The following is a 14585-nucleotide window of genomic DNA, read 5'->3' as shown; positions in this document are numbered from 1 at the left end:
ATCTTGCAATATTACCCAGGATAACTTCCTGTCAGGAATATTAGCAGGAATAATAACTATAGAAGGAAGAGGGTAATACTTAAGAAAACATTTTAATATTTTTGGGAGGGAAGGCTTAAACAAAATTACTGCCCAACACTTCTGTGGTTAAGGGTGTTTAAAGCTTCATTAAAGAAATATATCAGTCAGTGAGACAATATCTAATTGATTTTTAAAACATGATGGACCAAAGGAGCGTGGTTTGACAAACTTACCAGTCACCTTCCTATCCATGGAAAGATACAAAACACAAGGAGTTATTTCATTAGTGAATTCCAGAAGTAATGCCCTGGTGAGAAACCTAGGTGCATCACTAAGCTACAAGTCCTGGGACTTTCCTGGACCCTGCTTTGGGCTCCATCAGACTCGGGCTAGTAGATACTTGAAAAATTAAAAGTTTAACTATGTTGACTACTATCAGAAAGAATCTTTATTTCTTCCTCCCCCTCTTCCAAACCCCGATTGCTACACCTGGTGGGGGCAAGGATATGTCTACTGCCCAGAGCTACTTGGCTGCTGGAGGAGGAAAAAGGTCTATTCTCTTCTCCAATCCAATTTTGGGGTGAATAAATCCAGTGCCTGATCACAGCTGTTGCTAATAGTTTTCACAAATAGCAGTGTAAGGTTAATGCAGTACAATCTACTATTTGGAAGCTATGAACAGTAGAGGCATGAGAACTGCTTGTCTCCTTATTCAGAAAAACAATGCATTTGTTTGCATTTTTTCACATTTTTGTAATAGTAGGGCTATAAACTTATTTTTCAAAAGAGAGCTTAAACCACCATTCTTACCAAAATTTAGGCCCCTGCACTTTCAAAGCCTGCTAAACAACCAGTGGGGCCACTGGACAAATGAGATACTAAAGGAGCACTCAAGAATGACAAGGCCATTGCGGAGAAATTAAATGAATTCTTTGCATTGGTCTTCACCAATGAGGATGTGAGGGAGATTCCCAAACCTGAGCCATTCCTTTTAGGTGACAAATCTGAGGAACTGTCTCAGCTTGAGGTGTCATTAGAGGAGGTTTTGGAACAAACTAAACAGTAATAAGTCACCAGGACCAGATGGTATTCACCCAAAAGTTCTGAAGGATCTCAGATGTGAAATTGCAGAACTACTAACTGTAGTCTGTAACCTATCATTTAAATCAGCTTCTGAACCAAATGACTGGAAGATAGCTAATGGTGATGCCAATTTTTAAAAAGGGCTCCGAGTTGATCCCGGCAATTACAGGCCAGTAAGCCTGACTTCAGTACCAGGCAAACAGATTGAACCTATAGTAAGGAACAAAATTGTCAGACGCATAGATGAACATAATTTGTTGGGGAAGAGTCAACATGGTTTTTGTAAAGGGAAATCATGCCCCATTCTTTGAGGGGGGTCAACAAGCATGTGGACAAGGTGGATCCAGTGGATATAGTGTACTTAGATTTTCAGAAAGCCTTTGACAAGGTCCCTCACCAAAGGCTCTTAAGCAAAGTAAGCTGTCAAGGGATAAGAGGAAAGGTCCTCTCATGAATCAGTAACTGGATAAAAGGTAGGAAACAAAGGGTAGGAATAAATGGTCAGTTTTTGAATGGAAAGAGGTAAATAGTGGTGTCTGTACTGGGACCAGTACTGTTTAACATATTCATAAATGATCTGGAAAAAGGGGTAAACAGTGAGGTGGCAACATTTGCAGATGATACAAAACTACTCAAAATAGTTAATCCAAAGCAGATTGAAAAGAGTTACAAAGGGATCTCACAAAACTGGATAACTGGGCAACAAAATGGCAGATGAAATTCAATGTTGATAAATGCAAAGTAATGCACATTGGAAAACATAATCCTAACTATACATATAAAATGATGGGGTCTAAATTATCTGTTACCACTCAAGAAAGAGATCTTGGAGTCATTGTGGATAGTTCTCTGAAAATATTCACTCAATGTGCAGCAGCAATCAAAAAAGTGAACAGAACGTTGGGAATCATTAAGAAAGGGATAGACAATAAGACAGAAAATATCCTATTCTCTATATAAATCCCTGGTATGCCCACATCTTGAATACTGCATGCAGATATGATCGCCCCATCTCAAAAGAGATATACAGTCTTGAAAAGTCAGCTGACCATTACTTTCCTTCTTGGGATAGAACTCTGAGGAATAAAGTGAAAGCTTCCATCCAGTACATGAACAAGGCTACTTCTGTAAGTAATTCTGAAGGTTTTCTGCCTTCTTAGCAGTTAACATGTTCTGAAGAATCATGGGCTGGGAAATGGAGATGTGAGCTTGGTGGTCCATAGCACAAGGCAGGTTATACTCCATGTGTCCTTGAACTACATTACCACCCCCAGTCCTGTCCCCCTGAATCATACAAAAGTCCAGATATGTTTCCCCACCCCTACATGGGGGTCTGGTATCTGTACTTATGACTAGCTTCTCTGGATTGAGAACAATGAACAAATTCAATTTGTCAGTACATATTAAAGTATTAAACACCACAGCCATATAATAAACAATGCATGTTTTCATTAGGGACACACCCAGCTGCAGAAACACACACATGCTGAAATCAGCTCTGCATGGGAAGAGTCAGCTAAGGAATTGCCCCCTACTCCACAGCCCCCCCCCCCCCCCCCCCCCGAGAATAAACCCAACATTATACCATCTTGCGCTGCACAGAGATCTGTACAGCGTAAACTCATGAAATTCGTCCCCTCCCTCAATGTGGAGGAAGATACGCAACAGCTTTTGCCCCCCAATAATGTTTTCCACCCAGTGATCTTAGACAAAATAAATTTATTAACTACAAAAGATAGATTTTAAGGGAAAGCAAACAGATCAAAGCAGATTACTTAGTAAATAAAACAAACACGGAATCTAAGCTTAATATACTAAAGAAATTGGATATGCGTAGCAAATTCTTACCCTAAATGTTGTTTTAGGCAGATTGTAGAGATTCTTGAAGGCAAGCTGCACTTACTTGTAGCTTAAAACTCCAGTTATTCCTTTCACAGGCTAGACAACCCTCTAGCCTGGGTTCAGCCATTCTCCTCTAGTTCAGTCTTTTTTTTCTTAAGTGTTTCCAGCAGTCTTTTTTCTTGGAGGGAGGAGTCAGTGAAGAATGAACGACGATGATGTCACTCTGGTGCCTTAAATAGATTTAACATACAGTGGGAACCCTTTATCTCCCAGTTCAATTCCCACACCAGGTCCGTGGAAAAACACTAGTATTTTCATGGAGTTCAGTACTAGGTGACTTGGTCACATGTCCCTGTAGGGCCACTGCAGCCATGACTCAGAGGCTGTTTCTAGCATCCCCAGGAAGGCTCCCCAGTGGGAGATTAGCATCTTCTGAGACCTATTATTCTCCCTAATGGCCCTTCCCAACCAGCCATTTAGACTTATTGCATTCTGCCTAGTGGGAGTTCCCCAGGTGTAAACACATTTGTAATAGATGCATAGACAATATTCCTAACTCAAGATACAAAAATGATATATCCATCCAAATAGGATAATCATATTCAGTAAATCATAACCTTTTCAACAATATGTCACATGACCTAGCTTGTATAAAAATACATCACAGTTATGCCATAGAATATCATAGAATATCAGGGTTGGAAGGGACCTCAGGAGGTCATAATCACATCATAACAATATCTCTATGAAGAATATGGAGTGTAATACCACACACAGGCCAAGTTGGACGCATTTGAACCTATATATATCCAAGTTTACTTGGAAAATCAAAAAAGGTACCATGTGAGGAAGAGACACTCAAAAGTGGAGGCCATGGGCCCCTTATCTCTGAAGTGAGCTGAAAGGCCTCCTTTGCGCCTTTCCTCTCCTCAGCCACTAAGGGTAAAGATAATAAAGATTGTGTAGGAACAGGCCAGTCATTATAATCACCTTCTCATTAACCCTCATATCTTGGTTCTCAGACTAGATTTAAATGTAACTGGAACTTCGTTTCCCACTCCCAACATGCACACAAAACAATGCAACATGGACCTGTCTTTTAGCCAAAATTCAGTGCTGACCAGCCCAACAGTTTCAAAGCTGAAAGGAAGGAACTACAGTCATTTAATCAAAGGCAGTGAACACCTTCCTAGTATCTCAGGAGAAATTCTTAAATGTTATCCAAATTAAAAGTATCACTTGTGGTTTAGATATTGGTATTACAGGGGATACACATCTGGACAAAGGCAAATGACATTCTAGTGTTTTTACAAGATGCTATGTTCATTGGGCTTAAGGCCAACACTTCTTGGAAAGAGAAGTCAACAACTGCAAGTATATTGCCCTGTAAGAAACCCATGAGACTCTTGTTAGTCACGTAACAGATTCCTGAGGGACCATCAATCTTTTAATCCTCTGGCAATATGCATATTCCTGTCATGTTCTTGCTCTGTGTGCTATAAATCCTATTAAAACCACCTTTCAGCTTCACAGTTGGTAGGTGTCTTCCTCTTCTCATTGAAAGCATCTTGCCGACTCACCATCTCTTTGATTAAATTTCAGAGTTTGCCATGCTATCAGTGAAACCTCAGTTACATGATCTGTCAAACATGATCGTTCTCCATCCCCACAGTCTTCATATAATAGGAAGTGGTGGTATTGTCCTGGATTAATTCAAATATCTGAAGGGAGGAAAATGCATAAGTTAGATGTGAACAGAGATTTCAGAGAATAAAGGTGTATATATAGAGTAGTTTCAGGTGTAATTCCTCTCATGACCATACGCTCTGTGAAAAGAGCAGTGACTTTGTGGGTGTAAAAATCACATGTCTTCTGAGGTCTGCAATATTACTATGGGGCCTTCTGTTCATGCTCTCAAGCACTATAGAGTCACCACCTTAGCCTTGCTCGTAGAAGGGTGTTATGAAACAGGGTGCCCAGTAACTCTTAAATTCCTTCTAAATCTTACGTGGTTAAACTGAATCCTCCATCCCTCCTTAGGGATGATTTACTGCTCTTTTGCATCCCACTGTGAAGCCTGCCTGATGTGAAGGGGATTGGGAGGGAAAATTCTGTCTTACCTGTGAGTTTTCATTCTAGAACTCTTCATGTCAGACAGTATGACCCGTCCCTCAGAGGACTGCATTATGTCCAGGGTTTTTTCTGGCTAATGCTCACTTGTTTAAGTAGCTTGAAAAGGAACAGAAATCCCTCAGGAGATCCCTAAACTTCATCTCAAGGCTTTGCTGCAAATGGTTTGAGTTGAATAAACGTTTATATAGTTAATATTTCTCTGTGTTGTAAGATATTGTTCTGGGGAGTTCTTCCGGAGTGGTAGTCCTAACTCAATTTCAGAGTAAAGATCTGGTTGTGACGGGTTCGGTAACAGAGACGCCCTTAGGACTGTCACCTTATGTGCTGAGACTATCTCTAAGGCCATTTTCTCTGCCAGTTTGAGCCTCCAGAACCCTGTCTTGTTGAGCCAGATACGCTAATCTGCTGCAACACAGACCCAGGGTCTGACCCACGCCCCCAAAGCTGCAGACTTAACTGAAAACGGCTTAGCAAGTGCTCCTGTCTCTAGCATCCAGACACCCAGCTCTCAATGGTATCCAAACCCCAAATGAATCCATTTTACTCTGTATAAAGCTTATACAGGGTAAACTCATAAATTGTCCACCCTCTATAACACTGATAGAGAGATATGCACAGCTGTTTGCTCCCCCAGGTATTAATTACTTACTCTGGGTTCAATAATAAACAAAAGTGATTTTATTAAATATAAAAAGTAGGATTTAAGTGGTTCCAAGTAATAACAGACAGAACAAAGTAAATCACACAGCAAAATAAATCAAAACACGCAAGTCTAAGCCTAATACATTTAAGAAACTGAATACAGGTAAATCTCACCCTCAGAGATGTTCCAATAAGTTTCTTTCACAGACTAGACTCCTTTCTAGTCTGGGACCAATCTTTTCCCTGGTACAGTCCTTGTTCCAGCTCAGGTGGTAGCTAGGGGATTTCTCATGACTGCAGCCTGCTTTGTTCTGTTCCAACCCCTTATACAGCTTTGGCACAAGGCAGGAATCCTTTATGTCTCTCTCTGGGTTCCCACCCCTCCTTCTAAATGGAAAAGCACCAAGGTAAAGATGGATTCCAGGAGCAGGTGACATGGTCACATGTCCTGTGAGCCCCCCTGCATTCTCCAGGACTGGCCCGCACATATGTCGTGGAGGATTGCAAGTAAACAGAGCCATTTACTTACCACCAATTGTCCTAGTTGATCGGAGCCATCAAGATTCCAAGCCACCATTAATGGCCCACACTTGGCATAGTTACAATAGGAGTTCAGAGTAACACTTCATATTTCTAGCTTCAGGTACAAGAATGATACATTTATACAAATAGGATCAACACACTCAGTAGATCATAAGCTTTGTAATGATACCTTACAAGAGACCTTTTGCATAAAGCATATTCCAGTTACATTATATTTACACTCATAAGTATATTTCCATAAACATATGGAGTGCAACGTCACACTTGTCAGGGCATGACCCTCTGTGAAGACTGTCTGACATGGTGAGTTTTAGACCAGGTCTACACTTCAGACCTATATCGATATAACTACATCGCTCAGGGGTGTGAAAAATCCATATCCCTGAACAAGTAGTTATACTAACTTAACTCCCTAGTTGAGCTTCTCCTGTTGACATAGCTACTGCTTCTTGGGGAGGTGGATTAACTACGCTGACAGGAGAAGGTCTCCCATCGGAAGAGGAGCGTCTTCAACTTAAACACTAGCGTTTTAAGAGTAGACATGCTCTTTAAATGAAAAGTGACCAGTAAGACAGAATTTTCCCTTTTGAAATCCTGCAGCAAGCTGCACATTTTTGACATTTTCTAAATGAAACATTTTGATTTTTTTTGGTATAAAGTTGTTATACCAATAAAATAAAAACCAGCAGGATCTTATTAAGAGGGATAAGGCAAAGATGCCACATTTATTGTAAATATAATGATAAAGCAAAAGATAAAAGTAAACAACGTTGTTTGACTACTTATTACTTATACACACACACATACATATATATATATATATATAGAGAGAGAGAGAGAGAGAGAGAGAGAGAGATTCATTCACACAATCATTCATTCAAGTTCTGTATAGGTGTTATAGTTACCAGCCTAGAAGTTGCTCATGCCAAGTTACTGGCCAGGTAGCTTGGTCATGAGGATGGAGCAGAGTCTGTGTCAGATGCATCTGATGCTCCTGGAGGCTGGCAGAGAGACTCAAAGTCATCAGTCTTTAGAGTCCATTTTTATAGGAATTAATTCCTATGTTAGTTTATGGGAGCTGTTTCATCCTGCTGTTGCTGACTCAATCAGCAGATGGCACACATTCCTGTCCAAAGTGGCACATTCCTGGTGGCTCCACATTGTCCAAAGTTTGTGTTTCTCATCCTTCCAGGTGATGGGGTGGATTCCAGTTTACCCTCCGGGGGTTTCTGGTTATCCACTTGACACATTCTTCGGCCGATGGATACTTTCTTTCTAGGCTGGCACCTCCCTAACCATCCATGTATATCAAGCATTCATCAGCATGCATTCCATACCTTAACCATATTTTAATTTACTGTCTCCACCACTTTCAGAGTGTGTGCTAATTCATTTGAGGCTCCCGGCCCTTTAATCACAGAGGGTGGGGGGGTCTGTCCTAGGAGCTCTTGAATGAAGTGAAAGTCACTTAACAGCTTACAGTGTTTGTTTACATTGTATCAATTACTTCAAGAACAAAGTCAGTTAACTTGTTTGTAAGTTTTACATAGTAGTAAAGTATCTTTCACAGGATAGATCTAATCAATGGTTTCTACAGACAATAGCTTACAAGTTTTAACAGAAGACCCAAGAGATTTTTGTACTTGGTGAAACTGGATTTTAAAGTGTGGGGGACAAATTATGAGGGGGTCACTGTCACTTGGGGGAATCACTGTTAGTACCTTCTTTAATATCCCTACATAATCCCCCTTTTGACACTACAATATTTATATAATCGTTAGTGTCACTTTCTTTTTAACCTGTTTAAGAGAAGGTACTGTGAGGCAACAACATTCATCTACTGGGGGGTTGCTAACACTTCCATCTTCCCAAAATACTTCCTCCCACGAGTGGATACATACACATTGTCCATTGTACAATACTTTGGTGTCATTATCCAATTCATCCCACATACATGATCCCAATGAAATATTTTTACTACAAGGCTCTGGGGCAACAGGTAAGGTGAGGCATACCCACTTTTGAGGAGTCCATTCGGTACAACCTCTAGTGTCCAATAGTTTTCCTCCCTCCCCAGCCCACTGGCTCGAGGTCCGAGGCAGCCAGAATGATCCCATGTGTAATATGGGGAGTGGGCTAACCTTCCATACCTTTGCCTCCAGAGACTGTTGATGTGCTATTTTTACAATTATGTCCCCAATTAGCAAGTCTGGTTTCACAGTGCTGGAAACATACTGCATTCAGTATCTGCATTTCGGTGCATCCCATAGCTATAGCCGTTTGCATACAGATCACTGCTGCTCCTACAACACTCCGCCCCTTGATCTATGATCATTACAGTACAGTAGTTGTTGTCATTGTAGGGCACAGGTGATCTGTTGTAAACAAACCAAACAATTATAACCAGGTGAGTATAACTAAAATTATTACAATTGACTAAACACCAGATATAATATAAACAGAAATGCAAACAATCACAATCATAATAATTGGGAATACAATAAAACCATTACCATTACAATAATTGGGTACATTGACTAACAAAATGAGGCCCAAGTTTGATACTGCAATAGCCATCAAACAATAAATGTCAACCCTAACCCTTAAATACACACAAGAAATAAGATTTGTAGGAGTACCAGTATCAATAATAAAACCTAATAACAAAATGCTTATTAGAGAACCTAACAAAAAATAAACCTGATGCACTGGGGACCAAAGTCTTTTGGACACAAGTGGTGATTGATAAGTTGGATGGACATGGGGGAAGTAGAGAGAAGAAAAGACATTTGTCCTGTCTAGTGTAGTATCCCCTCTTTCTCTGGACCCAATGCTAGCACAGGACACCACTAGAGACAGACACAGAACATGCAACACAACACAGAACATACAACACAGAACACTGAAAACAGACTTTGTCGCGACACTATAACCATGGTATCTGTGTAACTTTTCAGCTGGTACCAGCTCTCCTGATGTTCTGGTTTAGAGCCTGAAAGATAAAAGCTTGGAAACAAATTAGCACAGTGCTTCCACCATGGCAGAACCTGCTTAGTCTCTGCCACAGTGTGTTCAGTACTTGGGGCTGCACAAATGCTAATTAAGTTGTGCATTTCTTGTGAGTGTAAATCCTTCCTTTCTCTCAGTAAAAGGGCGTTAACACTCCATCTAGAAAAAAAAAATTCTGTTTTAAAATCTCCAGCCATTTTGCCATAGCCTGGAGGTCTGAGGCAGAAGCAGGCACTGTTGTTACTGTTGCAATGGCATTCTGGCCCTGGGAGGAGGAATTTACCCAAATATCTCCCTTCCCAATCTCCAGAGGGGTCCCAAAAATCTGCCCCTTCTGGGGTCTTAAATGTTCCTTCTTCTGATACTGTTGCTGTAAGATTTGAGAGTGCTGTTTTAACTCTCTGTACCCAAACTTAAGGACATTTAACTGGATTTGGGTATTAATGGACATACATACATTTTATTTCTCTGCTTTTGCAGCGGAGGCTTGTAAATCTTGGTGCAGTTTTTTATTTTTGCATTTAGCCAATTGAAGGAATACCTTGTTACAGGTTTTCCATAGAAGCCAAACTGCAGCTGCTTCCTTTTGTTTTTACAGAGTTTTCATGTACCCTTGTCAAAGTGACAGTCTGATTACACAGAGCCATCTTAAGGCTCAGTGTTTCTAGCAGTGCTTCTTTTTGTTTTGTGCACCTCACCCCTGCTGTTGCTTCAGAGGGGCACTGTTAATTTCTTATTCTTTTACTACAGCTCTCATCTGCTATTTTGTTACACACACAAAAACAACAAAACAAACAAACAAGAAGAGTTCAGAATCTTTCCCTATTTTTCTGATTTTGACTGCCCTGCTTCAGTCACAACTTTGGTTCTATAAATTTTGTAAAGCACCGAGTTACCCCTTAAGGGTTAAATGCCAAATCCCAAAAGTCAGCCAACACTGATTACCTGTGTCTTGCAAAAAGGTTTGTCAGTTTTGCAACTTTGAATCAAAGATACATACACATTTTCTTTTTCTTAACATCTCTTCTACATTGCTGTTTTTACATAGCTGTACATAGATTATATTCCCTTCATACATTTGGGTCAGTTAAATTCCAATAGAACCTCCTCATGTTTTTAACAAATTTGACTAAATTGTCCATAGTCAAATGATTTCAAATACCTGGATTATTTACAGACATTCCTTTGGAAAAGGGCCCATTTTTCCTTCAGAATGGCTGCAAAGAAACCAAGAATTCCTTTTCTCTTTAACATGGTACTTTTTAACATTTTTACAAAGTTTAACTGCTTAATTTTTTTTCCAGCCTCTGTAGAGTTAACTTTTCAGGGTCTTTCCTGAAGTCAATGTGGATTCTATGCCAGGGTCCCAGCCTTTTTTGCTGTAGCATCTGAGGCTGGTGTGGAGGACGAGCTTTATCTTTGGCACACTGTATACAATTCCTGACCCATGTATCCACATCATCTCTCATCCCCTTCCATTCTGCCACTTGCTTTAACCTTCCCAGCGTCCCTTCCACTCCTTCATGCATGAACTGATGATCTATGTTCACCAGTTCCTGTCTTTCAATTCTTCCTGGGACACGGACTGCTTCTAATACCTTCTTTTCCTGCTTCTATGCCCTTAGGGCTTCCAACCTGTTTTCCAGTTTCTCTATCTGTTGCTTGCCTGCTTGTCTGGGCCTGATCCAGCTTTTTCCAATGAACCTTTCCTTTCCATGGGCACAGGCTTTGTTCCACTACCAATTTAGCAAGGAGGGTGGGCTTCTTAACCAGCCCCCACCCTTCCTGGTCCCTTTCCTTAAACATTTCTTTCAAAATTGTGAAATGACCACAATATCACTCACAAAAAACAAAAAACAAACAAACAAAAAAAAAAAAACAAAAAAAAAAACACCACACTACACTGCCCAAACTCCTATGTTCTTCAGAGTTTGGTTTAACAAAACAAGATTTGTATCTTATGATTTTAACCCACTGTGGGCCAGAGGGAGAGACGCTAAGCTTCCCTCTGTATTGCTCAAGCTTCTACCACCGAGGGTTCATACACTAATATAAAAATCCTTCCCAGGATCAGAGCGAGAAACAGTAAGTTTTCCTCTGTACAGGCTGTTAGGCGGAGGTAGCTGTCATTACAAGCCTCCCACAGCAGCCAGATCCCTGCAGCGTCTCTTTTTGCTGCATTTGGGGGTTTACATAGGAGGATATATTGGGCCAATCTATCCTCTAGATCCGAAATAGAGCAAGCATCTGCAAGGGCTTGTTCAGTCCAAGGACTGTGCCCATATCTCTGAAGGATTTGTTTAAAGGGTGTTATTTGTTTTACAAAAGGTGAGGTTGGAGCTCCTTCAAACTCCATTCCTCCCTCTAAGACTGTTCTCCCTTGTCTTTTCTTAAACATTTTTAACACGTGTATAGTTTCCTTTGTCACCCCTGAACCCTTGCAGCGAGTGACACAGCCTAAATTATCTTATCCTGCTACCCCTGATCTCGTTCAGCGAGCAGCTTTACCTTGCCCTATAGGCTCTTGTTACCCCTGATTTCTCAGTGAACACTTTGGATAAGATTAATTGTAGCTTAAAGTTTCTATGAGCTCTTTTATGAAGCCTCTACCCTCCGGAGGTCAGTAGGCTTTGGTTAACCAAAAATAGAACCGCTCTCTATAGAGCCGGCTGTGTGCACACCAATATTTACAATACCTGAGGCTTTCTTACCAATAATCCCCCTTTCGCAATTCTCCACCAAAATGTTATACCAATAAAATAAAAACCAGCAGGATCTTATTAAGAGGGATAAGGCAAAGATGCCACATTTATTGTAAATATAATGATAAAGCAAAAGATAAAAGTAAACAACGTTGTTTGACTACTTATTACTTATACACACACACATACATATATATATATATATATAGAGAGAGAGAGAGAGAGAGAGAGAGAGAGATTCATTCACACAATCATTCATTCAAGTTCTGTATAGGTGTTATAGTTACCAGCCTAGAAGTTGCTCATGCCAAGTTACTGGCCAGGTAGCTTGGTCATGAGGATGGAGCAGAGTCTGTGTCAGATGCATCTGATGCTCCTGGAGGCTGGCAGAGAGACTCAAAGTCATCAGTCTTTAGAGTCCATTTTTATAGGAATTAATTCCTATGTTAGTTTATGGGAGCTGTTTCATCCTGCTGTTGCTGACTCAATCAGCAGATGGCACATTCCTGTCCAAAGTGGCACATTCCTGGTGGCTCCACATTGTCCAAAGTTTGTGTTTCTCATCCTTCCAGGTGATGGGGTGGATTCCAGTTTACCCTCCGGGGGTTTCTGGTTATCCACTTGACACATTCTTCGGCCGATGGATACTTTCTTTCTAGGCTGGCACCTCCCTAACCATCCATGTATATCAAGCATTCATCAGCATACATTCCATACCTTAACCATATTTTAATTTACTGTCTCCACCACGTTCAGAGTGTGTGCTAATTCATTTGAGGCTCCCGGCCCTTTAATCACAGAGGGTGGGGGGGTCTGTCCTAGGAGCTCTTGAATGAAGTGAAAGTCACTTAACAGCTTACAGTGTTTGTTTACATTGTATCAATTACTTCAAGAACAAAGTCAGTTAACTTGTTTGTAAGTTTTACATAGTAGTAAAGTATCTTTCACAGGATAGATCTAATCAATGGTTTCTACAGACAATAGCTTACAAGTTTTAACAGAAGACCCAAGAGATTTTTGTACTTGGTGAAACTGGATTTTAAAGTGTGGGGGACAAATTATGAGGGGGTCACTGTCACTTGGGGGAATCACTGTTAGTACCTTCTTTAATATCCCTACAAAGTGACTTTTCATTTTGAAATTACTTTTAATTTTGCATTAAAAAAATCAGGAAATTGAAATGAAACGTTTAGTGTTGGGTGTGAACAGAATATTTTGTTTGACCCATAATGATTTTTTTCTTTGATTTGCTGAAAACTTGACACTTTAATTTTCTGTCTGGCCCAAAATGAATTATTTTTTTAAACTTTTCAAAATTGCAGTGAACTTAAAAATCTGTTATTTGCCTCTAGTTACAAGAAAAATAGAAAAGCAGAAAATGCAAATGTTTGTTCTGAGAACTAAGCTTTAACATTCTAGATGAGCATGAGGAGCACAGGCCACTGCTGAGGTATCTGCAGCCTATAACATAACCAAAGTTTTGCATGTGTCAATTTTTCCTTATTTTTGTTGTACTAGTGGAGAGGGAGGACATGATTTTGCGAGGCAGCTGGAGAAGGAATGTGCGGGGGGAGGGGAGGGAGTTTTAGCACTCCTCATAGACTAGTGGTTCCCAAACTGTGGGGCACACCCCGTTAAGGAGGGACGCGGAGGAAGGTTCGGGCGGTGCAGTGGGGTCCAGGCCAGCCTCCATGGGGGCTGGTGGGAAGGGAGCATCACCCAGCCCCGCTCTATTCCGAGCTCTGCTCCGTCCCTATCCCCAACTCTGCTCTGCCCTGCATATGACTGTGGCTCTGCACGCAGCCATGGCCCTGGCTGCCAGCCCAGGCGCGATTCCGCTCGTGATTCCAACAGTGGCTCACGGGGGGGGGAGGCACGGATGGATAAGAGGGAGCGTGATGTGAAAAGTTTGGGGACCACTGTCATAGACCCTGTGCTAGCAGTTCTCCTCTCCTGGCTTCTCTGTTACTAGTTCCCTCCTTCTCTTGGCACCTCTCTGCTCTTGCCAGGATAAAATTAGGATGCACTGTCAAAAACTGATTTTTTTTTTTTAATTAGTCAATTTTAAAAGATTAAGTTGACCATGGCTCTTCACAAGAGATGCAACTTAAGGGTCAGACTAATTATCATCCGTAAAATAGATTGATGTTTGTCTTTATTTTTTACAGAGACGTGGAGCAATTTCCTATGACAGCTCTGATCAAACTGCATTGTACATTCGTATGCTAGGTAAGCATGGCAACTTCTGTATTGTAGCACTGATCTATATTTGTGACTATTTGCTTTAAAATGGTTGTGGTGAACTGTAACGTAATTTATAAATACAGTATTTAAAATCTTTTCAATTTGTCCTTTTTTCTGCTGTCACTATTTTAGTTAACTTATTTTGCCATTTACTAACTGCTGCAAAAAAAGTTATTCCACCCAAATATTGTATTTGGGATTGAGGCTCCATTGTGCAAATATATATATATATATATCTTTACAGCACTTTGCACAATGGAGCAAATATAAATATATATATATATCTTTACAGCACTTTGCACAATGGAGCACTTTCCCTTATATATATATATATATATATATATATATATATATATATATATATAT

General features: G+C 40.5%; 1 protein-coding gene across 5 annotated transcripts in view; it reads left to right on the top strand.

Annotated features, from left to right (window-relative positions):
• The window catches only part of PDE7A (phosphodiesterase 7A), a 129972-nt gene that overhangs the window by 57098 nt on the left and 58289 nt on the right, over window positions 1-14585 (top strand). For all 5 annotated transcript variants that reach the window (XM_026662353.2, XM_026662346.2, XM_026662348.2 and 2 more), the window contains exon 2: window positions 14144-14204. In XM_026662353.2, coding sequence (XP_026518138.1) covers window positions 14144-14204 — 61 coding nt within the window. The remainder of the gene's footprint in view (window positions 1-14143; window positions 14205-14585) is intronic.

This window comes from Terrapene carolina, unplaced genomic scaffold (genome assembly GCF_002925995.2).
Source record: "Terrapene carolina triunguis isolate 2854851 unplaced genomic scaffold, T_m_triunguis-2.0 Scaffold58, whole genome shotgun sequence".
In the NCBI taxonomy this organism is placed as follows: domain Eukaryota; kingdom Metazoa; phylum Chordata; order Testudines; family Emydidae; genus Terrapene; species Terrapene triunguis.
This window is presented reverse-complemented; position numbering and strand designations above follow the sequence as displayed.